Here is a 24,783-nt window from a genome sequence, read left to right on the forward strand (position 1 = left end):
GCGAGGAGACTGAGCCTTGAAAGGGGGTGAACATGAAGTGTGCCAACAAAGATACTGGGTCAGGATCAATCAGAAAAGGGAACGAATGGCGATGTGCCAACAAAGATACTGGGTCACGAAGGAGGTGGATCAATTAGAGAAGGGAACGAATGACGATGTGCCAACGAGGAGGCCGAGCCCCAGAGGGGAGTGAACATGAAGCGGTGCGCAAGTAGATATACCGAATCTCAAAAGAGGTGGATTGGAGGGTCCCACACATCGATCAGAGGAGTGACTACGAGTATGATGGGGTGTTACATGAACTTGCTATCACAAAAAATAATTTTTTTTTATTAAAATTTAAAAATAAAATAAATATGAGGTAAAAGATTAGTTAAAATTTGTCGACAACAAAAAGCCCCAAATTATTGAATTCTTCACGGATTGATTCATCAAATCCCTTTTCTGCCGGTTCCCCATCCATCCCTCCATCTCAGATTGAAGCAAGCTCGTAATCAATGGCGGATTTGGAAGCCCACACTCGGCCACACCCATCAATCTCCACAGAGACAGCTCTCCAGGCTCTGAACACCTTAATCCAGCTCCATTTCGAGAAGACCCTAGAGAAGAAGCACGCCATAGATCTTCAAAAGAAACAGCTCCACAACCTCTTCCACCTCTTCTTCATTTTTCTGGCTCTCATCTTCTTAGCCCAATCCCTTTCCCCCCGCCTCCAGTGCCGCCATTGCTGGATCCCCATTGCTCTCCTCTCCCTTTCCCATCTCACTTTCTATGTCTCCGTCGCTCAGACCCTCCGCTGCATCAATGCCTTCAAGTATCAGCGCCGTTGCCATAAACTCACTCTGGGTTTGGCCACTGAGAAGCTCCAACTCATGAAGATGAGGATCTCTACCGCCGGCGGAGGCCTCGATGGCGGCGCCGCGGATGAGGAATTTGAGATTCATTACCAGGAGCCGCCGGAGAGCTATTTGGGTAAGTTTAAGAGGAATTGGGCTCTGCATTTCGGGTTCTTGATCTTCATCTATGGATTTATGATTTCTTCCTCTGTTGTTCTTCTCTGTTCTTGATTTTTTTTCCCCCATTTTTCTCGATTTTAAATACAATGTATGATGGTGGTTAATTTTTCAATCCTTAGTCTAGAATTTTGAATAATAGCTTCCTATGTTCGTAGGTAGATCGATAATTCATGTCTAAACTAGTGAAACCATGCTCGACTCGAAAAATTAAGTTTAAATCGCTATATGATTTGAAACGACTTTTGACTTATTCATTTACGATCCAATAATAACCCTTAAAACAACATTCGTTAACTTGTAGATATTGAACTTATGATGATTCTTGTTTATGTGTGAATTATTATCGGAGGAAATGATTAATTATATGCTAATGGCTGCCCACAAACTTTGCTTCCATGTTTTTATGAAATTTAATATGTACTTAGTTAATTAATTAATTTCTAATTTTGATGGTTATTTAAGAGAAAAATTACGCATCCCAAAAATAATGGTGGCGAGCCCATTTCTCCAATACGGCCAAACCTGTATCATTACACAACATAACAAACCCATTCCTCAAAATCCCATAATATTCCCCAAACCCAAAATTTTCGGGTGTATACGGGTTGAGCTAGTAGCTCGAATGGTAGAGTTCTCAGCTCAACTCGACCTTCTATTATTTAGTAGAGTTGGGTTGAGTAGTAACATTAGAATTCATTGGATTGGTCGTCTAAAAATGTTCCTAATACATGAACCGAACCATTTTTTTCTCTACAATAGTATGATATTGTCCATTTTGAGAATAAGCTCTCATGAGCTTGTTTTGGGCTTCTTCAAAATATCTCGTACTAATGAAGGGTGTATTATTTAATTATAAACCCATAATCATTCCCTAAATTAACCGACGTGGGACACTTTGATCCGACACCTATCCTGAATTAACTTATTTCATTCAACTATTATTAAAATTAAACAAGAAAATTATATTATTTTTCTAATGAAACAATTTAAAATAGGGACTGTACACATTATTTTATTTTACCGTCCGCTCCAATTACATAGTAGAAAAAACTAAAATATTTATTAAAAAAAGAAGAAGATATTTTTGTTATATAGACACATACATAGATACATAGGTTATTCCCATAATTATTTGTGTTTTTCGTTGTTTCTTAGGAATTGTCGGAATCCCAAGTTGCCGAAATCCCTCTTCCTCTCTCTCTCTATAAATCATTACCCCCATTTTCTCTCTCATACACTTTCATTCACCCACATACACACACAAGGATGGGAGCTTGTGCGACGAAGCCAAAGGTTCTCAAGGCTGACTCCGGCGACGCTCCGGCACCGGCTCCAGCGCCGGAGCTTTCTCCGGAGAAGACGGTGCCCGAAACTAAACTGGAGAATGGCAGCAGCGACGCCCAGGGCACGGAGATCGTCGATGAAGACAAGGTGGATTCTAAGCCTCGTTGTCTCAGCCATTTGTTCAATGATCAGGTAATTTATTTGAACTTTTTTTTTTTTTTTAATCTGTTTGGATCGTGAGAAAAAAAAAAAGAAGAAAAAAAAAAGAATCTTGATGAACATGAGTAATAATGCAATGGTGGTTGTCTTTTCTCTGTCAGCCCCTGTTTTTATCTTTTATTTTTTTTCCCTTTAATGTCTAATAAATTTATTAATTTAAAAAATGGATGTAATTTATTAATGAAAAGGAGAAGACAGCAGCAGCGGATCCATCGGAGAAGGAAGAGATCCCACCGGAAACTGAGAAGAAAATGAACCCACCGCCGGAGGAGAAGCCGTCTGAAACTATCCCACCGGAAACAGAGAAGAAAATAAACCCTCCGACGGAGGAGAAGCCGTCTGAGACCAACCCACCGGAGCCGGAGCCACCAGTTTCCGATTCTGTTACAGAAAATGCCGAACCAATTGAAAGCAATACCAAAGTCGAAGTTTCCGATGAGAACGAGCCTCCGCCGGAGAAGACAGAGTCGCCGGAGAAACCCACTGAAACAGAGGAACCAGTGATCAAAGTAATCAGCAATTAAGAAAAGCTTGGTGTGTCACTTTTTTTCTTCCTTTTTTTGAGATAAACCGAGTAATAATAAATCAGTCTTCTGAGAATGATTGAATCTGAAGCCCATCAGCCCAGTTAGCATTCTGGCCCAATTTCGTCCTCGGCCCAATTTCTCGCCCACTTGCGCATCCTCGGCCCAACTATAAAGCCCATAGTCGCAGCCCATCAGCCCACGACTCAGCGACTCACGACTTAGCCCGTGGTCGACCTGACAGCCGACCCGACAGCCGACCCAAAGCCGTATTCTCGTGTGCGGCGCGCGTGCGGCTCAAACCCCTGCAGCCGGTTCGTTGCTGCAGGGACAATTTTATTTTTATTTTATTTCAAGATTTTGATTCTAAATTCATATAAGTTTTAAACTTTATAATATTTTTCATAATTTCCAAAACTATATAATTATTTTTCTTAATAATTATAGTGATAAATGGAAAATGCATTTCATAATATTGAAATTGATAGGAGAATTGTATTGCATTTAGTAACCAAAATACAATTTTAGAGAAGAAATTAAATATCACGAACAAGTTCATCACAGCTTTTGCTTAGACTAACGTGGAGTTGACTTCAGACCGACATGTCGGCTCATCAGCCTGTTTTAGTGGTGGAGACGGTTGTTGGTCGTTTGGAGCAGTGACAAGCTCCTTGCTTTTACCCCACAAAACACTGTAAAGACTCATTACCAGCAACGATGCTCCAATTATACTGTCATCCCAACAACAACACTAAATTCAGTAACTTTTAACACAAAAATTTACTGCTTAAATTACCGTAATTTATTACCTTCCCACGTAAATTCCTTCGGAAAGTAGCAATAGGGAACCAATTATTGTCGCCATTAAGTTCAACGGCGTCGTCATGGCTTGAAAAACTGGACCCTTCTCTCGGATGACCCAACATTGCGCATTATTTGCAACGCCAATAACCAGAACGCCCTGCGCCAGATGTTAACCAGATGTTAATTTAATTTAGGAAATAATGATGAATTTATAAGTAAAGATTACATTTTTGGGTAAGCCCAACAACAAGTCGTGGTTTGATTGAGCTTACACAATAGAGCACAGCGTAGAGTCGAACATTCCAGCCCAATTTCCACTCCAAAGGGTCTCTTTCCATGGCGATGGCTACGAAGAAGGTCTGAGCCGTGCTCATCACGGTCTGCGCGCACATGAACTCCATCGGGTGCGGGTACTCCTTCAAGAATCGAGCCTGGAGAACGAACCAGATCCCCCAAGAGACGCTGGTGACGAGGAGGAAGAAGCAGCCGATCATCCATGTGTTTTGGGAGGTGGGAGGGTGGTGGGTTTGGGTTTGGACGTGGTGGAATAGTTGGTGGTGGCTCAAAATTGGGCTCAAATAAGGGCCTTTGTAGAAAGCTAGAATGGCGGCGCCCGTCATGCATATCATTATGCCCACCACCTTTGCTATCCCGGCTGCTTTATTTAGCTTCACCTTCTCCATTCTTAGTATGAGTGCGAAGAAGAATGTGGTGACAGGAACGCAATTGAAAGCTGCGGCGCCCAATGTTGCAGACGTATAGTTAATCGCTACTCCATATGCATCCAATGCTAGAGTGATCCTAAACCCAATTCATAATTGAGACTAGAATAAGATTCGTTGAATAAAATAAAAAGTTGATATACATTAGTGTGTTGAGGATCGTTGGGAGTGAGTCCTACATTGGAGAGTTGTAAATTCTTAAATAGAATCCTTAAATGTCGAACAAAGAAGTTGGGACCCTCGAAAGTGTAGTCAAGAGTGACTCAAGTATCAAACAAAAGGTGTACTTTGTTCGAGATCTCCAGAGAAAGGAGTCAAGCCTCAGTTAAGGAGAGGCTGTTCGAGGGCTCCATAGGCCTCAAGAGAGGCTCTATGGTGTACTTTGTTCGAGGGGAGAATGGGAGGGAGTCCTATATTGGCTAATTAAGGGAATGATTACGGGTTGATAAGTAGGGAATACAACATCTCCATGAGAGAGCTTAGGCTCAAAGTGGACAATATCATACCACTGTGGATAATTCTAATTCCTAATGTTTGGGACATTAATGATAAACATTAATACACACCCTATCAATGAAATGACAAAAATGTGGCACAAATGCTTCAAAGACAACGGTCTCTTCTCCTTCCTGAAACATATTTGCAATAAAATGAGTTGAGCTATGTTCATATTAACAAATCTAAATAAAAAAACAATGAAAACGAAACGTACCCTTTTAAGAGTAGAGTAAGCGGGACCAAAACAAGAGTACCAGCAGCTTGACGATAAAATAGGAAGATATACGTGTTCATACCCGAGGCGAAGGCGGCCTTGGACATGAGGCTCATACCTGCGTAGGTGATTTGGATGAAAAATGCAACGATGTAAGGGTTGTTGGAAGCCATATTTGGTGATGGTAAGGCTGATAATTTGGAGTGTTCATTGTTTGGGGCTGCCTTTAAATAAGGGGCAAAAGGGAGGTGAATGAACAGAAATGAATTTCAAAAAGAACCCACAAACTATTGCGCTTTATCTTTTACTTACAAATGAGTTCAGATTCATTATATTTGGATCATAATAATGCGATGTGTGACAGCAATGGTTGGCATTTAAAGTGCTTTATAATTGATTCTACAAAAGGGATTTTGGGCAGATTTTTTTGTTCTTCCTTTTATTTCATGCTATTTTTTCATTTATTAGCAATTCTTTTGGTTGTGTTCTTGGCCCATTACGATATTTATAACGAAATACAAACAAAATCAACGTTCTTTAGCCGGGTTTGAGTTCAATTATCTAGGGGAATCCTCGCATCGTTCCCTGTAAAAATAAATGAAAAAGAGGTAGGAACGGAGATGGGGAAGGTTTCCTCGTTCCTGTCCTGCCCCACCAGTCTTATGAATATCTCTAGACCAAACCCTTAAAGAGTAGAGGTTCCTTCGTTTCGGGACCCGTGGACGAAGATTAGGTGGGGGACTCCCTACCCCATGTAATATTCCTTTCATAGGATACACATTAACTTTGTGGCTTTTTAGCTTAAAGAAAAGAGGCTTCTTGCATGCCGCTTTGTCTTGTTGTAATTTAGAGTATGATTGGTGCCATTTCTTGTTGGTTTCAAAGCTTTACAGAGTTTTTGTTTTGGAAAAGAAGGATACTTGATTTTGTGATAAAGATCAGAATCAATATGAATCAAATTAAAAGTAATGGCATTACACAAATTATTACAACTTCGGCTCGATATATGATCATAATGGCGTCTCGGTCCCTAGAATAACACCTTTTTCGGCCTCCACCTAATTTTAGGGAACATTATTAAAGCTTTCTAAGGTCTTTTCGTCCAAGTGGAGATAGTTTATATCTTCGTCGACATGTCTATTTCACTGAACTTTTCTTCGAGACCGTGCCCAAATCATTACATTTTTCGTGCGGCTAGTAACTTATCAAACAAGGAAGTTCATTACCTTATGACCAATATAGATACCATCGTCGTTCACAATATGAAAGAATAAAAAAAATTAAAATTTTGTCAATAAATCCACCTCGTTTGGAGACCCAGCGTCCTTGTTGACACACCGCTTGGTGTCTAGCTCTGATACACTTTGACCCATTACATATCGCCATCAGTTTCACGGTTTTAAAACTTATCTATTAAGGAGAGGTTTCCACACCGTTATAAAGAATGATTTGTTCCCCTCTCTAACCGAGGTAAAATTTCACATTCAAAATGTGATTTTTATGTAAATTACTTTACCAAACACAAGAAACAGTGAAAATTCTGGTACGAGATCACTAACTTTAGGGGTATCATCTAATATTCTACTAGATTTTGTTTTAAACAAATAAATTTACAAAGGAATAAAAGGTTTACAATGATGAAGCACTGAAAAAATGAAGAAATGAAGGAAGTGGGTTGCATGGTGGGTTTACAAGTCAATTCAATGTCTAGAATTTGGTTAATGGGAATGATATCATGATCATGATGTCCCAAACTTATCCCTTTGTTCTTCTTTCAAGTTGCTCAGATAGTATGAATGTTCATATCTAATTGCCTTCCTCGTGCTTCAAATACATGTATATGGAACTCATTATTGGGGCATTCTATCCATTCAAATACACACACGTTATTTGTCCAAAACAAGAACAATCCCCAATGCCCTCCACAATTGTTTGTCTTCTCAGCTATCTCTACCAGAGAATATGAAGACCCCTACAACACAAGACAAGGTTTTGCCTCTTTTTCTTTCCCCTTTTTACTGTTCTTGATTCTTTCGACATTCTGGCTCGGACCCATAATAAAAATTTATAAACTATCATACCATTTTAAGTCATCGTTGCATTGTTTCAAGAATTCGTACTCCACTGATGCTTCGAAAGCAACAACTAATCATCCCATAAACTCAAGAAGTTTATTCGATTGAGATAGATGAGATTAAGATTGCTTCCAATCAAATGAGTCAAATCAAATGTAAGACATCTATCCCATCAACGTTAGCTTCCTTCCCGAGTTTCATTTTCAGTATTCGAAAATGATTCTAAAAATGATTCTATCCATCTCAACACTTCTCACGAGTTAAGCTATACTCAAATTGATATATCTAAGAATCTTTCATATCAATTGAGTTACATTATGTTTTCCTTTATTTATTTATTGTTACAATATTCAATAAAATTATTGTAGTGTTATATAATATAGTAATGAATGATATACGGTAAGAAATTAGATAAAAGAAAAGAAAAAGGAATCTTAATGCATTAGTTTAGCCTAAAGTTAAAGGTACAGAGAAAGCTGATTATCATCCAAAATCAATTCCATCTGTGTAAAGGGGAAAGAAACTCTCGACCAAGAATTGATCGGATTCAAAGATGTTCTCAAGATCTTTAAAAACAAAAATAAAAAGGTTATCGGGAGACGAAGATAATTGTTTAGGCTCATATACCTCATTTGAGTCTTCCCTTGAACAATAATGAGAGTTCGTTTTTGTTCTTATCATGTCTGAAAAATACTCAAATAGAACACGACACGACCAACTAAATTTAAATCATAATCATGACCCTAATACTAATGGTCGATAATAAAAAAACTTATACATGATATTATTCAGTTTAACGCCATGAAACCCTAAAATAGGTGGTAGAGAAGGGTTATATTCTTTTTCTCTCCCTAATTTCCCACTCACAAAAAGAAAAAGAAAAAGAAAAATCATGGCCTCATTATCAGTATTATTTATTTATTATTTATTATTATTATTATGGGACCATTGGTATGATCATGGGCCGACCTTTTGGACCTAACTTAATGGGCCTAGTTTAATGGAAGATTATTGGTAAATTCCACGTTGGCCCCAATGTTGAAGTAACGTTCTCATTTTGGGCCGACCTTTTGGACCTAACTGAATGGGCCTAGTTTAAAGTAACGTTCTCAGTTTGGGCCGAAAAATTGGCCCAAACACATGAAATGAGTTTCTTTTACCGTTGTGTGATAGTTTTATGTTTTTTTTTTTTTTTTTTTTTTTTAAATTTTAATGAAAGCTTCTCCACTATTTTTGGTATATTTGTAATCTTTTTTTCTTTTTAGTATTCGTTGTAATTTTCTTAAAATATATAAAGGGTTCTCGTCACTACAGGACCATTAACCACCTTCTTTGCGTTCTCTGATGCTGATTGGGCTGGCAGTCCCGAGTCCCGATAGCAGACGGTTCTCTACTATGCTAGGAAAGAAGTGAGCAGGGCAGGCTTGCGGAGAACGAGAACAATCCTCTACAGTCATAGGACACCACTCACAAGACAGTGGTTGACCTATGTTCTCGTCTCTTTACAACTCAACGACACAGTTACAATCTATAAAACAGAGGTTGAACTTGCCCGAGAATGAGAACGATCTTCTACAGTCGTAGGACCAAGGGTCCATTCGACAGCGAACCACGCAACCACAAGACAGTGGTTGATCTATGGTTCTGGTCTCTTTACAGCTAAATGACACGGTTTTACAGCTTGAGGTTGTTTAAGTAAAGTCTTAACCAACAGCTGGGTTTACAGACACATGTAATCCAAAAAGAGGGATTATTCTGCTGTCATTCAAGACTTTGTTTATGATAATAATGGACTATTATCATTCCTTGAAAGCAACTCATGAACAACATAATAAATAGTCAATAGTCAATAGTCAACAATAACGGCTTGGCCAATTTCCATTCTCATAACCAAACTATTCTTCATCTTTACCCCATCCAACAGCAAACATCATAATCACCAAGCAGTAAAAAGAAAGTACGAAAGCATTGTATTAAGCTTATCATCAATCACATTGGGTGGCTTTAAGCTATGAAAGCATCTACCGGGTGTTGTTCTTGAAGTAAATAAATCACTTCACAGTGGAAAGATTCTAAAGGTAAAAAGAGGTCCCCCTTACTGGTTTTACACCCTAAATTACCTATTCAAACATAGAATATCATAAAGCAAGGTTGATTCAAGTCCAAACACTAATGAAATATACAGCTTTTGCGAGATTTATCCTTTGTCAAAAAGAGATATCTTCAAGATCTTTGAATGAGCATCAAATTTCTCATCCTCTACCCCACACCCTTGAAAAGTAGAAGCTTTTTGTATGTGGAAAACCACCCTTCTTTATGTTAGGCCAAGCCCCATGTTCCATAATATTATATCAAGAAAATAAGGGAGTGACCACTTGCAAGCCAACAAACCAAACCCCATCCACATGTGTTGGCCCCCAAACCTTAAGTTGCTGTAATAAATAATCTTTTTTAAGGTCAAATATGACTAATGAGCCACCTCTCTACCCTCTACCCTGCTGCCCCTGTTGATATGATCCAAACCAGAAAACAACAATGGACATAAGAACAAGGCCTTCCTCCTATTTGAGTTTTATATTTGAAGTTGATCCAATTACACCAATGAGATTTTAAGACTTGGGGATTCTAAATAAACAATATATCAGAGCATTAGCATTGCTTATTAGGAGAAAATTTACGCGAAAAGTAGTTTTTGATTCTCTTTAAGCTTGATAGAGCAGTTTAAATTTTAATGATCAAAAAGGTAACAAATAGAAAGGATGATAAACCGATTCCAGTTTCGACGATACCGAGACCTAATTTTGAAGATGTTGCTTTGCTGCATTGCCAAATATCACCAATGTCTGCCTTGAGAGCCACCGCCGGTGCCTTTGTTCTTTGAGAAGAAGGTATTTTTTGGCTTTGGGATCTCATGAATGTCCATTACTTGGATTGTTCTTTGCTTTTTAGCTTCGATGAAGGAAACAGACAAGCAGAGCAATTAGTATTGATTTGTTCGAAAAGAATCAGAAACGAAATAAAAGGCAAGAAATCTGTTGCCAAACCATTTTCAGCTTCTTTGTAATTTTCTTGAAGCCTTTTTCTAGCTGATGCAAGCTTTTGGGAATCAAAATTTGCTTCCTTCTGTTGTTCTTTCTGTCTCTGCAAATGGCCATCAATTCAATAGACATAATAAGAAAATCTTCCTAAAACAGCTATTTGCTGAAGACAAATTTGGCAGACTGTAAGTAAGACCAGGCATATCATCTAGGACCTCAGAAAATTTAGACCTACCACTCAAATTTTGTCAAATTTCAACACAATTGATGCAGTTTGAGTTAAGTTTGTTATGTTTTCGGAAGCATAAGAATCGTAAGTTCAATTTTCTTCCTCCATTTTTGGCAACCAAACATAGAGTTAAAGGACTCTAATTTGGTTACCATACATTTTGAGGAGTATATGACGACATTGGAGCCGGTTGTGCTGGTTTTGGCGGGGCATCTCTTCTTGGAACGGACTTTCCCTTCGGTTCGGGTTCTACGTTATTTCTATCTGACCCAGAACCTCCATCTAACAAGACAAAGAAAAGGGGGGACAAAATGAGAAACCAAATCAGTGGAAGGCAAGTGAAACAAGAAGCTGAAGTCTGCATATCACTATAATGCAATACTCACTGTGTGGATTCGGAGAGTATGCAAAATCAGGAACCTACACAACAACGAAACATTATAAACACAATCGTACAGAAGACGAACATCCGAACCCATAAGATCAATGATTTCCGTTCACCTGGTGATAACCATTTTGAGGCACCTTTTGCTGGGGTGAGTCACTATCAGCTGTCAATAACAGTAGAAACCATTCTTAGCTAAATTTTTTGGCAACAGAGTGACTAAGATTAAGATTTTGAATGAATTGAATCATGAAGTTAAAACTGGTGTTCATATATTTGCTACCTATGAGTGTAGCTGTCTGCTCCCCAGGCTGATTCAACCTGACCCATTCATCCACAATCTCCTTCCATTTTCTGATGAACAACACCAAAACAAATTGAAGTTATTAACACCGTTTGAGCTGATGATTCACCAACCATTCTCTGAAATTTACCAAGCATCAACCATTTTATCCATTTGTAAAGCTTATACGAACCTGACAAGATGTTTCACCAATCTGCGAACATCATTAGATGAATGCTTCCTCAACCGGTTCACATGCCTTCCAATATCAGTTTCCTATACAAAAACAAGAACAAGAACAAGAACAATTAAGAAACATAGAAGAAGAAGAAGGAAGCAACAGAACCCAGAAATTCAAAAGAATTACATTCACAAAGAACAAGAAAAAACACCATAAACAATCACCTTAAGAGCTTGGAATGTTATATCCATGTCTGCCAAGTTTTGAAGCAGTTCAACCAAGGCATCTTCAGGCTGAAACAAGCCAAACAATCACCAATTGGGTAAGTTAAGAGAATTTCCCCAAAAAACAATCAAACAATTCTAGATAATCATAATCAAAAGAAGAATACCTGGTGAGGAATTTCAAGCTGCTCCTTTATTTCTAAAACCTTCTTCTGTTCATCATCAAACAAACCTCCATACGGGTCTACTCTCTCGTCGTCTCCTTCGACTACAACGAACTGCGGCGTCGAAGGGGAAGCTTCCTTGGCCTCAACGGGGCTCTGTTTGATTTCACAGCCATTAGAACGGCCGTCGTTATAGCGATCCGTATCGCAATTCCGACATCGAGTAGGAGGCGAAGTCAACGCATAGAGCCTCTCAACGATTCCGTCTCTCCGATTCTTCAATTGATTGCCGTAATCCAATGAAGCAACCTCCATAGCTGTATCGATGAAGGTCCAAACATCGACACCGGCTGTATCCAATATGGTCCGGAAATCATCTAAATCCAACCGAACCATTTTATAGTGAATCCGATAAGAAGAATCGGCGATTGAGAAAGGTTATCTTCCCGATAAACAATCTGAAAAACGTTTGTACTTCTCGTTTTCAGTAGTGGACTCTGAAAACATAAACCGATCTAAGAAGGAAGTTCACTATTCAAAACGCTAGAAATTCCAGAGAGAACCCAGTGGCGGAAAAGCAAAATCGTCATAATCCATTAGGAAATCTTTTGAAAGGATAAAAAAAAAAAAAAAAAAAAAAAAAAAAAAAAAACAAACAACCCAAATGACGCAGAATAGATCTGATTCGATCCTCAACAAAAGTTAAAAACCGATCGTTTTCAGGAATCCGAATTCACAGTGGCCCTCGAAAGGAAGAAGAAGACTCCTCGAAACGAAAACCCAAGACACAGACAAAAAACACAAGAAAAAGAAACTGGAACAATAAATTAAAAAGAACCCAAAACAAAAACCGCGGAATATTCCTCAAGAAAACGAGGAACAGCCGAATTTCGTCCCCAAAAAATCACAGGGAAATTGTTCGATGAGGCAATTTACATTGGCTGGAACAAGAAGAAGAAGAAGAAGAAGAAAAAGAATGTCCCAAAATTAAAACCCAAATCGAGAATTTTCCTTTTCCTGTTCCCTTTTGGACTTTCCGGTTTAGTTAATTGTCTCATGCATCATTCTCATCATAGAAGCGATATTCAAATTGTTACAGAGCTCCGCCATGAAAACGAAACCCAAAGCTTCTGAACCGAAACGACGGCCGGAAATTGATCTGAGAAAGAATGGAGGGAATGTGAAAAGAGAATATTGAAGCGTGTTGGGTTGAAATTTGTTCCTATATCCAGATAGGATTTTTCTTCCCCCTCACAGCTCTGACCGTCCCAATTCCTTCCCCACTCGCATTCATTGGCGCGTGGTACAAAAAATAATCTCACATTAATGGCCCAAATCCAGGCCCATTTATTCTACTAATTTTGGAATTAAACCCCTCACCTTTCCCCTTTTTACCAAATTTATAATTTCCACTTCATTTCATTTCATTTTCCCTAAATCCTTTTTAATTATTATCTAATTCTATTTAATTACTAAACATAGATTAATCTAAATACCATAATCCTAACAAATTGCCCCTCCAAATATTTAATTTGTGTTGTACTATAATTTTAAATTTAATCATTTTTATTTTTATTATATTATTGGATAGGCCTGTATCTAATTTAAGGTTGTCTCTTGACCTACGTTATAGATACTCACTACACGATCAAATTATTTATTATTAGAGCGTTTTGGAAGAGAGTCTTGTCTGTCTTCTCCCGAGATACAAACAAAAGAAAAAGGTTGAAAAATTAAAGCAACGTTCAAAAGGTTGACTCGTTGAAATATACGACGGTAAGAAATTGGTTTGAAGGTTCACATTTGGAAAGGCAAATGAGGGCATACATAAAAATAAATTAATAGGGTTGAATTATTAGAGTGGAGATGATTGAGATATGGATATGGGCATTTAAAGAGGTTAAAGCAAGTGATGGAGTGAGGGGTGGTGATGCTGATTAGTGGGGGCCGGGATTGCAGGGCTGCCCTCCGCTGTGGCCCTCTATGCCTCTCAGAATTGGGAGTTCGGTGCTAGACATACCTCCCACCCAAAGCGCCCACCGAGCCACTTACTTTCACAGAGAAGTAATAAACATTCATTGTAACAGTATGGAAATCTATTATTACTCGGTGTATTTTAAAATTGTGAGATTGATGGCGATATGTAACGAGTTAAAGTAGACAATATCTATTACCAGTGGGCTTGGACCGTTACAGTTGGTATTAGAGCTAGATACTAATATTAGAATTAGACGTTATACGGTGTGCCAGTGAGAACGTTAAACCTCTAAGGGAGTGGATTGTGCGATTTCATTTCGGTTGGAGAGGAGAATGCAAGAGTTCCTAGATATAAAACTATTATAAAAAATAAAATCTAAGAAGAAATAAGAACTTGGTACTTGCACAGATAACATATGGGCCGTCACAAAGCCCATTTTCATTTTCCACGTGTTGGATTATTAAAGGATAAGAAGCACAAGAGCGTGAAGGAAGACGGGAGGAGAACGAATTATGAAAAAGGAAATAGTTGGCCCATGCAGGTTTCGAACCTGCGACCTTCGCGTTATTAGCACGACGCTCTAACCAACTGAGCTAATAGGCCACACGTTATCCCTACATAAATAATTATACAAGCCTCATAAATAAAACACTTTTAACAGCATAATTATTATTAATCAGTATGTCTTAGTTACCTAACTTCCATTTAATCCCATTAAAATTTGAATTTTCAACCATATCAGCTACCTGTTCCAATTTTGATAATTAGTTGAGAAAAAAACATGTTCGTATATCTGATACTTGGGTTCTCCCAATAACTTAAAGTGGAGATAGGGCTCGATAAAAACGTAGATAGGCATGCCTTATCCTCCATTAGAGTATGGGTTCGGTCTATAGGGATCCTCTTCCTTTACGGGAACATTTAGTAGAGGGATGGAACTTATTTTTATTGTTATTTTTTTTTATTTTATCATATGTTTAGTTGTCTTTAGTTATATGGTCACGTTGAACTATGTTAGAAGTTACAATTCTTATTTGTTTGGTTGATAAAGATTTTTATTTTATTTTATTATGATTACAACTTAATTGTATAATTATAGATTAATTTGTATATGTTCGGAAATTTTTAATATATTTTATCTAAAATTTTATGGAATAATTATAAATTATAGATAAATTAATTTTTTTTAACAATCCAACAAATTGAGTTGCTTTCCAAAAGTGCTAAAAATCTCAAACAATTATCTATATAAACAATTGTTCTTGAAATTTACCTTCATGCTACCTTAATTACCGTAATTGATATCTTAACCACCATAACAATAGTTTAAGATAGAAATCATGTTTTAAATTAAATCGAAATGAATTTAAAATAAGTTTTATTGGTTATGAAATTATTATAAATAAAATCTAAGAAGAAATAAGAACGTTAATATTCGCAACATATGGGCCCGTAACAAAGCCCAAAGCCCATTTTCATTTTCCTCGTGTTACGTTACTATAGGATAAGAAGCACAGGGGTGGACGGGAGGAGAACGAACTACTTAAAAAAAGAATAGATGGCCCATGCAGGTTTCGAACCTGCGACCTTCGCGTTATTAGCACGACGCTCTAACCAACTGAGCTAATAGGCCACACATTATTCCTACATAAAAAATATTATAATTCTCATAAATAAAACAGAGCACAATTATTATTAATCGATAACTTTCATTTTATTTACCACAAGTAATATGGTATATCTTAATCAACCTAATTAATTCGGAACATTATGCGAGGTGAATTTGAGTCTTCGACCTCGAGAAAAGTGTTGGATGAAAGTCTACCTAATTTAGGAAGTGATAATGGGTTTATAATAAAAGAATACTATCTCCATTGCCATAAGGCCTTTATTGGAAGCCTAAAGTAAAGTCATGAAAACTTATGCTCAAAGTGAACCATATCGAGATTGTGATTCCTAGAATGGTATTAGAGTCATGCCCTAAATTTACCATTGTGGAGATCGTGATGCCTAACATGGTATTAGAGTTATGCCCTAGAGTTGGTCGCGTATGTATATCTAGGATTTTGATGTTTTTTTTTTTTTTTTTTTTTTTTTTTTTTTTTTTTTTTTTTAATCTCGTATTTTCCGTAGTTCCTTAAAAGGGACTTAAATTTGAGTACGCGCGCCATCCGGCGATGAATCTCATTGAAAGAAGGAGGCTGTAAAGGCGGGGACGGAGAAGTATGAGTGTATCAGAATTACCGACGAAGGAGGCTAATGTCCTGAAAGGGCATGAAGGTGGAGTTCTAGCTGCGAGGTTCAATAGCGATGGCAATTATTGCCTCAGCTGTGGCAAGGACCGCACCATTCGCCTCTGGAATCCTCACCGTGGTATTCACATTAAGACCTACAAATCACATGGCCGTGAAGTCCGCGACGTCCATGTCACCCCGTAATTCCTTTATCTTCTTCCCCTTTTCTGTGAAGAATTGGAGTGTTCCTCAGATTTCAATTTTAGGGCTCGTTTGCACTTCAACTAATGTATGTGTTGTATGTATGTTCCCCTGTTTGCTTTAGGGACAACTCCAAGTTATGTTCATGCGGCGGTGATCGGCAAGTCTTCTACTGGGATGTATCTACAGGCCGCGTCATTCGGAAATTTCGGGGACATGATGGCGAGGTTAACCGTGTTCTTTTATATTTATGATTTCAAGTTCAATTTTCGAACCATCTAACAGTTTATTGAAAATTTCCAGTTGGATCCTTCGTAATCTTTGTTTTCTTTTCTTCTATTCAAGCTGCCTTTGGAAGAATTAAATTCGTCTTACTTGATTTCATTTCTTGTAATCTTGCAATTATCTACATTTTTCTATTTTAGGTGAATGCTGTGAAATTTAATGAGTATGCTTCTGTCGTAGTCTCAGCAGGCTATGATCAATCATTGCGTGCTTGGGATTGCAGATCTCATAGCACTGAGCCAATTCAGGTTTGAATTTTTACTTCTTACTTCACTTCTCAAGAAGTTTCATTAGCTGTCAGTCTAGTCGATTGTTTATCTTATTTGCTTGTTCTTCAGATCATTGATACATTTTCAGACAGTGTAATGTCTGTTTGCTTAACAAAAAGTGAAATTATTGGAGGAAGTGTTGATGGCACTGTTCGAACTTTTGACATGCGAATTGGCAGGTATGTAGTCATGTGGGGGGTGGGGGGTGGGCGGGGGGACTTTGCTAGGATTGCAATTGTTATGACAACATCCCATCAGTTTTACAATGAAGATCAATTGAGCTTTTTTAACTTCTCTTGCAAACCAGAATTTTAGCTAAATGATTTATTAAAATAAGATAGTGTTGTTACTTTTGATTCCCTCACAAAGGATTCTTCTTTAACAATTTGGTTGTGTGCCGTGGGTAGATTTTTGTTTCTCGTCCAAGAAAAAAATGGAAGAAAGAAACTGGTTTTTGAAAATAAGTTTTTAAACTAGGCAAAGACGAGAAGCCCCTTGCATTCGCTAATGACAACTCGTCTTTTTTTTTTTTTTTTTTTCTATGAATAGAGAAATATCAGATAACTTGGGGCAGCCTGTAAATTGTATCTCCATGTCCAATGATGCTAATTGCGTATTAGCTAGTTGCTTAGATTCAACTCTCCGACTATTGGACAGGTATGTTTAACTTTTGTAATAATGTAAAATGTTTCTTCACGCGTGTGTATTAATATTCAAAACTCTTAAACTGGTTTTTTTTCATGTAAGGTCTTCTGGTGAGCTATTACAAGAATACAAGGGCCATACTTGTAAGGTTAGCATGATCTGAATCTTGGCAGTGCCATACTCCGTTTAATTTAGTTTGTTTAACAATCAAATTTATAGGAATAATGGGTATGTCATCATTATTTTTTCCTGTAATTTATACTCCATCTGTGCTCTTATAGATCCTTGAAGTAATTTTTATGCGTACTCTCATCATATTCTTCAAATTTAGACACCTCAATTATTTTTCAATCTTGACTATCATACTTTATTAGTCGGTACATCTCTGGTGTTTTCACTAGTCTTACAAGCTGGATTGCTGCCTTACGAATACTGATGCGCATGTAACTGGCGGATCTGAGGATGGATACATTTATTTCTGGGATTTAGTAGATGCATCTGTTGTCTCCAAGTTTCGAGCTCATTCCTCTGTTGTAAGTCTTTATTCCTTCACCTGCTCGGTTTATGTGATCTAGTGCATCCCTCTCTCTCTCTCTCTCTCAGTTATTTTTTATGTTTATGATAAAGTTTTTAGAATAAAAAAAGCTGCATATTCATTCCGTAGTTTTCATTCTAGACCTCTTATCTGAGCTTTAATAATGTTCTAGTAGGCAATAGATGACCTTTAGAATGTAGTGAGTGTGATTTGACACTGAAACAGCTTTTTTTTTTGCACAAATTATAGGTAGTCAATATTTACACTGCATGCATCTGCAAATCTCACACACTGCAACTTATGCATGCTTATGTTTAGCTCCTATGTTTGTTACTCCATCAACTGGATTAGAAATTGATCGTTCATTGAGATAAAATGAAAGAATACAAATGGGCATAAAGAAGAGTGCGAATTGTTTGGTCAACTTAGTCTTGTTCGCAAGGTCATGTCTACATAGAAGCACTCTCACAATTTAGGGATGTGGTGACGAACTGTGGGCACAGCCTAAGCTCCCCCATGCACATGGATATAACAACAAAATTGTCATTGGGCCAAAATCACACACATTCTCTACTTGATACTCACACCAAGATCTCCAATCAACCGCCATCTGCACATTGTAGAAGCTGGATAAAATTTACTTGAATGCACTAATACAAGCACCTGACAAGATTGAAAACACTCTGGTAGAAGACTTAACTTCGGATTGATTGAAGGCATCACCACCTAAATGCTCTTTGTCTCTATGTAGCCAAGTGCATGTGTTCTTTCAAGGTTAAACAATTATATTTGTAAGTCATAGAAACGACCCCTACAAGCATCCCAAGGAAGGGTTTATATATCTTACTCATTAAGGCTTAGAAACTGGAGTGGGCATTGGCTAAGTCCAAGGGTATCAAGAACTTGAAATTTCCTTTATGCATGCAAAATGCTGTCTTGAAAAAATTCACCAGTTAAACCCAGATTTACTGATATCTTAGATTCCAAAGCCAGCTTTGAGTAATGGTGGTTCTGCTTAGTTAATCAAGCAGTCGTCTAGGAGTCTATGACAGATCAGGAACTTGTGTGAAATGAGTTTTTTTTCAAGTGTTATAATCTGTATGTAAATCACCATCTTTATTGATCATTTTGTCTAGTGTGGATGAGAAAGAATGGGGCTGGAAATTGATCTCCTGCTCAGTTGAATGATTCCACTGACATCTGTCATACCAGGCATTTAATCACGTTCTTCTACACCTGTGAGTAATGTTAATGGGCCTAACATTATGTCACTTCCTTCAACAGTACACCGTTTTATCATTGATCTATCTTGAAAGGTTAAGAGGATTGTTTTATTGGAGAGAAAGTTTACCAATCAGATGAGTTATTAGTGGAGTCCAAGTTCGTTGCTTGCCTTGCAGGCACTTTAGAAGACCTCGTCCTAGCACCCTCAAACTTAAAGTTCTTCAGATTGTTTCCATATGAGGACTGTTTTGTTAGGTCAACTCTTATAATGATTTAGTGACATGACCTCTCGGCTTCACTAATGCATCCATCAAAGTGCAAACTGTAAACTTTTTAGATGGGTCAAGAGTTAAATTCCAGGAATCATTCAAAGTCGTTAAAGAATTGACTTAGAAGATAGGAAAGAGGTGCCGACTCTACAACTTCATCATCTTTAACATTCCTTCGAAGCCCCATATCCCAAACTTCGTTTTCAGCATTCCAAACATCAGCCGCAGTAGCATTAGATCGATTGGAGAGCCTATACAGCTTAGGATACAATACAAGGGGGCCAACTCAGTATCATTGACCCAAACATCATGCCAAAAAGAGGTGTGAATACCCTTGACCAAACATCTTCTAATATAGGTTTTAACCATCCCAAACATCATGCTAAATAGATCTCCATGGAGCTTTTGAAGACCTAAATTGGAAGATATTGCCAACATTGGTTTCCGGCCATAGGGTAGTACTTTGCTTTAATGACATTCTACCAAAGAGCACCATCTTCACAGAGGCATATCCATATCCATTTAGATAAAAGAGCGTTGTTTCGATGCTTGAGATTGCCTATACCTAAACCAACCGTTGAAGACAAAGTTGAGTTTTTGCTCAACTCGCCTGTGCATCCGCCATCTTCCTTAGCACCTTCCCAAAGCAAGTTCCTAATAATATTTTCAATTGTTTTTGCAATTTTGGTTGGCATCTTGAACAAGGATAGATAATTCAAAGACATTAGAAAGGGTAGATTGGATGAGTGCTTGCCTACCTCCATTGGAGATGAAAAGAAAACCTCCATTTTTGAAGCCTATGTTGGATTTTCTCCACAATTGATGTCCTGAATAATATTAGCTCAGGGGTTGGTTAAAAATGTTCTCTCGGAAGTTAGAATCATGGGATGAAGAGCTGCAGCAAAAACCGATGGGTGGTTTTAAATGTCATTGTTTCCTTTGAGTCAATAGAGTATTGAATGAGACCATTCTATTCTTCATTAATGTTAGGTGCCCCTCCACCCCCTAATTCCATCTTCTTTTTAGGAACGTAGGATATCGATGCAATGACATTCAGAGATCATCATCTTATGACATTTTTGTCTTTCACTTCCCTTTATATCTTTTTCATTAATTCTCTGTATTCCTTACTTTCAATTTTATGCTAAAAATAATTATCAATACATTGATGTCATTCACTACTAAATAGCTACATGGAATTAATTTGTATCTGTACCCACATTTATATCAAATGAATTTCTATTAAATTGGTTAATATCTCATTTTACAATTAATTGAACACTAATTAAAGTATAATTGCACTAAAATTAAATTAACTTTGATTATATAAAATTTTAATTAAGTTAAGTTGTTCTAATAATTGAATTTAAATTTAATGAATGTATTGTCTTTCCTTATAGTTAAATATGTAATTTATAATGAAATATTTAGTTGATGTGAATTAAGTGGCATAGAAAATAAACTGAACTTTGAGGATTCTGTAAAGTACATTCAGGGTATTATCATTATCGGAAAAAAAACGTTTATATTTATGAAATTGTATATAATCATAATGCATTCTTGTGCAGAAAGTGCTTTTATTTTAATATATATACATATTTGATAAACAAAAAAACATTGTTATCTAAATACTCATATACAAGTACAGCAAGATGGAAATTAAGGCGATGGTGATGGTTCTAAAATACACAGATACTTACAGAGGCTTCTTTCCTTTTCACAGGTGACGAGTGTGAGTTACCACCCGAAAGATAAATGTATGATAACTGCCTCGGTAGACGGGACGATTCGGGTTTGGAAGACATGAGGACCAAGAGTAAGGAGAAATGAATTTACCCAACTTATTAATAATGCACATTATGCTGATCTGAGGTGTTTAATTTTCCACTTCTTGATACAATTTAATGCAGTTATTCCAATCTTGAATTATTAGAGTTTGAAACCTGTGGTGTTTAAGAGCCACGATAATGGTGCTGAATATTAATTTATCAATCAATATCAAATTGACATAGACGGATTGACAATAAGAATCCTTACGAGTACAATAATTCATGATTTTGGGTCATTAACTTAATGAAGTTGCTTGATAACGTTTGATTACTTGACTGAAAAGTTGTTTCTTATTGCTTTGGGTCTCAAACTTGAATTCAGTTTACCCTACAAGTCTTAGCTGTACAAGATAAGATAGGTTTTGATATCAAGAGATTTAAAACAATCTCAACCCCCTAATTTATTGTTCTACCCTTACCTGATACAGTCCCATTACGTACACTCATAGGCAGCCTGCATTTTACAAGAGTTTTCACCTGGTGGATTACAATTCGTTTTAGACCATTTTCTGTTGAAAGTTGTATCTCAAAACTGATAATTTCAAGTGAATTAGTTGAATATTTATTGTCCATTCTCTGGAACTTCTTGTGTAGATTTCTGGCATTTAGATTGATCTCCTGTGTGCTTTGTTTCAGGTTCTGCAGAATGCCAATCGTAACCGAAACGTAATATCTGGTTGCTTTTTGACTGATCATCCAAACCCTCTCCATGTCTCAAACTTAGTCCTTGATGGGTATCAGCTAAAGCTCATAAACTTGTTTGTTGTCCATTCCAATTCCGAACTCGGACGACGAAACCATATTGTTTTATGACAGTTTGTGCAACTCTCACTCATTGACCCTTAGAATTGAAGTCTTTATTCCTTTTATCAGTGTCTAAATCATCCATCAAATCATCAGGTAAAGAACTGGAAGAGAGGCAATCAGCAATGGTAAGACACTTTGTTTGCCCTCAAAATGGAAGAAAGTGCAGAAACATATTCATTACAGAGCCAAAACAAAGGTTGATTCCTTAAATTTGGTGTACCAAATTTACAAGAATCAAGTGGCATTGGGTTACACTGACAAAAGTAAATGAAGATTGTGTTGAACACAAGTCAGTAGTTGGACCTGCCTTCCAAATTCATTAAATTTCCATCATAATATCACTTTGAAATATCCTTCTCCATCTGACATCATTTCCTATGTCTTCTTCTGGCTTTCAAGTTTCACCTACTCATCATTATTCAGTGTTCCCTCTCTCTCACTTAACTTCAGCTTATGTGTTTGGGACTTTTCACTCTCTAGCTTCAGGTAGTAGTTATACTCACTCAATTATTCCAAATGAGAACTAATAATGAGCTACCGTTAACAGATATTATCCTCTTTAAATTTTTCATTCAAGAACTTTTTCTCAAGGTTCTTAAGGTGTGTCTGTTAGGGAGGAGTTTTCACACCATTGTAATGAATGTTTTGTTTCCTTCTCCAAATGTTGGATCTCATGTTAAGATAAAAAAATTATAAATATTTGGATAAATTACAAATTTAGACCTCGTCGGATAATCATTTGGTTTTTTTTTTTTTTAATCTTTTTAAAAAAATTGTTAGGCTTTCTCACAGTTTCTTAATCCTGGTTTTTATTCTCTTATGTAAATGTTAGAGTTTTTAGCTAAATTCTATTTGTTTTTTAAAACTATTTCTTTTAGTTTTCAAAATTTTTCTTAAATTTTAAAAATGCTCCTAAAATGTAAACCACAAAATATGAAATCCATATAGTCATCTTAAACTAAAAATTAACAAATAAAATCATTAAATTACAACTTTGATCCAAGTTAAAATTTAGTCCTTGTTCATGAGTATTTTATCGAACGATAAAGAATAAATGACGTTATTGATTTGATAAAATGAGTATCATTAAGCTTACAAACGCGGTCCAAATCAGAATAATTGGTTATTTTTTTATTTTACACTTTTGAAATTAAATCCATCGAAAAAAATAGTTGAAGCTAACTCATTCATTGATTCTTTTTAATATATGGTTTTATTGCAGCATATATTTCATATAAATTAACCAAATATTATTTTTACTACATTTTTTCTTATCTCAAATTATTCTAAAAAAAAAAAAAAAAATACAAAGAGAGAGTGAAAGAGAATACACGAATATTATTTGGGAATTAATTCCAATGCGTTTAATTCATGAGTTGTAAATTTCTACAAATCATCTCATCTAAAAATTAACCTTTTTTATATTAAAAAAAAAAAGATAATTTTAATAAATATTCTTTTTCGTCTATGAATTTAACCAGAGAAGACTAAATGTTAAGCGTAATTCTTTCTCCACCTCTTATTTCATTCTTTATCATCGTAAAAAAATTCATTTATTTTTAACGGATTTCTTTTCATTTATAATATATATATTATACACGTGGCTAAAGAAGAGACAGAGGTTGGCCTGGCGCTAGGCTGGATTCCTCATTTTAACACATGGGGAGCTGCCTCCCATTGTCTCCCTCTTCCATACTTTCTAAACCCCCAAACCCTATTTTCTCTCTCCCCCCCCCCCCCCTCTCTCTCTCTAAAATTCCATTTCACTTTCCACCAAACCAAAACAACTCTACCCTTACACCTGTCTTCCATCATCATCCCACCGTTCATTTGACCTCTAAATTTTTTAAATTACAATTTTGTAATTCATATATCAACTTTAAAAAAAAAATAAATTATTAGATAACTTCTAAAACATTTCACTCGAAATTCGTTTTTATATTTATTTCCAACGATTATTACAAAAAAAAAAATATATATATATATATTATTATTATTTATTAATTTTTATTTTTTGGGGTTCTCGTGGGGTGGAGGCTACGCCACTCTCGCCCTAACTTTTTTGTGTGTTTCTTTTTTTCGTCGAACCAAACGCTAATACGGCCCTACTTCAATCCCCAATTCTAACCCTAAACCCATTGTTTTGTCCACCCCACGTGGCGCTCACCCATTGGGAAGTCCCTGAGTATAATCCACCGTGGCTAAATCAATCAATTAGTTAATTAATTTTCAAAATATCATTATCATTGTGATTATTATTTTGGGTTCTAACGGTGGGCCCCCTCTTAAGCACTTTTCATGAGTGGCGTTCGGTGATTGGTTTAAAAAATTAAATTAACTTTCTGATTGTACTTCCTTTCCCCTTTTAACCCTAAACCCTTTTTTCCCATAGATTACAGTTTCATTGCAAAATTCCTAATTAAATCATGGACAAAATCTCCTCTTTTTTTTTTTTTTTTTTATTATTTAATTTTAATTTATACATACAAATAAATAAATAAAACTTTATTGTATTCATATATTATTTTCCGTAAATTTTATATAAATACAATGGCAAATAATTCAGACTTTTTATTATGCTTACGTCTAATAAATAACAATTATAAGTCGAAATAGTATTTATAAATTAAAATAAAATTATTATCAA

At 36.5% G+C, this 24,783-nt stretch overlaps 5 protein-coding genes and 2 non-coding genes across 8 annotated transcripts; 3 read left to right on the forward strand and 4 right to left on the reverse strand.

Moving 5' to 3' along the window:
* The first annotated feature begins 278 nt into the window (after window positions 1–278).
* Window positions 279–1,128, forward strand: LOC111803295 (uncharacterized). The gene has a single exon (XM_023687633.2). It carries the CDS (start codon window positions 498–500, stop codon window positions 1,065–1,067), a length of 570 nt encoding a protein of 189 aa, XP_023543401.2. The 5' UTR covers window positions 279–497; the 3' UTR covers window positions 1,068–1,128.
* A 1,013-nt stretch (window positions 1,129–2,141) lies between these two features.
* Window positions 2,142–3,119, forward strand: LOC111803296 (uncharacterized). Of its 2 annotated transcripts, none has more exons than XM_087127396.1 (2): window positions 2,142–2,492; window positions 2,714–3,119. In XM_087127396.1, exons 1-2 carry the CDS (start codon window positions 2,283–2,285, stop codon window positions 3,041–3,043), a joined length of 540 nt encoding a protein of 179 aa, XP_086983522.1. In that variant the 5' UTR covers window positions 2,142–2,282; the 3' UTR covers window positions 3,044–3,119. The 2 variants fall into 2 exon arrangements, with proteins under 2 accessions (XP_086983522.1, XP_023543402.2); XM_023687634.2 differs by having other exon boundaries at window positions 2,151–2,492; window positions 2,708–3,119.
* Window positions 3,120–3,516: 397 nt separating this feature from the next.
* On the reverse strand, window positions 3,517–5,495 carry LOC111804178 (WAT1-related protein At5g64700). Its single transcript, XM_023688894.2, has 5 exons — window positions 5,282–5,495; window positions 5,136–5,198; window positions 4,120–4,648; window positions 3,853–4,004; window positions 3,517–3,774 (listed from the first exon to the last, which is right to left on the reverse strand). The coding sequence occupies exons 1-5, from the start codon at window positions 5,452–5,454 to the stop codon at window positions 3,615–3,617; spliced, it is 1,077 nt and encodes a 358-aa protein (XP_023544662.2). The 5' UTR covers window positions 5,455–5,495; the 3' UTR covers window positions 3,517–3,614.
* Window positions 5,496–9,892: 4,397 nt separating this feature from the next.
* Window positions 9,893–13,105, reverse strand: LOC111804407 (putative mediator of RNA polymerase II transcription subunit 26c). Its single transcript, XM_023689201.2, has 9 exons — window positions 11,864–13,105; window positions 11,697–11,765; window positions 11,485–11,567; window positions 11,292–11,362; window positions 11,125–11,174; window positions 11,010–11,043; window positions 10,781–10,905; window positions 10,401–10,497; window positions 9,893–10,305 (listed from the first exon to the last, which is right to left on the reverse strand). Exons 1-9 carry the CDS (start codon window positions 12,254–12,256, stop codon window positions 10,190–10,192), a joined length of 1,038 nt encoding a protein of 345 aa, XP_023544969.2. The 5' UTR covers window positions 12,257–13,105; the 3' UTR covers window positions 9,893–10,189.
* Window positions 13,106–14,367: 1,262 nt separating this feature from the next.
* TRNAI-AAU (transfer RNA isoleucine (anticodon AAU)) lies at window positions 14,368–14,441 on the reverse strand. The gene has a single exon. It is a non-coding gene; the product is annotated as a tRNA-Ile (tRNA).
* Window positions 14,442–15,397: 956 nt separating this feature from the next.
* On the reverse strand, window positions 15,398–15,471 carry TRNAI-AAU (transfer RNA isoleucine (anticodon AAU)). The gene has a single exon. It is a non-coding gene; the product is annotated as a tRNA-Ile (tRNA).
* Window positions 15,472–15,988: 517 nt separating this feature from the next.
* LOC111803140 (Transducin/WD40 repeat-like superfamily protein) lies at window positions 15,989–22,198 on the forward strand. Its single transcript, XM_023687424.2, has 9 exons — window positions 15,989–16,272; window positions 16,398–16,500; window positions 16,699–16,806; window positions 16,897–17,006; window positions 17,377–17,484; window positions 17,575–17,620; window positions 17,874–18,005; window positions 21,224–21,316; window positions 21,966–22,198. Exons 1-8 carry the CDS (start codon window positions 16,064–16,066, stop codon window positions 21,305–21,307), a joined length of 900 nt encoding a protein of 299 aa, XP_023543192.1. The 5' UTR covers window positions 15,989–16,063; the 3' UTR covers window positions 21,308–21,316; window positions 21,966–22,198.
* Window positions 22,199–24,783: the final 2,585 nt, after the last annotated feature.

Source organism: Cucurbita pepo, chromosome 10 (assembly GCF_057944985.1).
Source record: "Cucurbita pepo subsp. pepo isolate OVF chromosome 10, ASM5794498v1, whole genome shotgun sequence".
Lineage (NCBI taxonomy): Eukaryota > Viridiplantae > Streptophyta > Magnoliopsida > Cucurbitales > Cucurbitaceae > Cucurbita > Cucurbita pepo.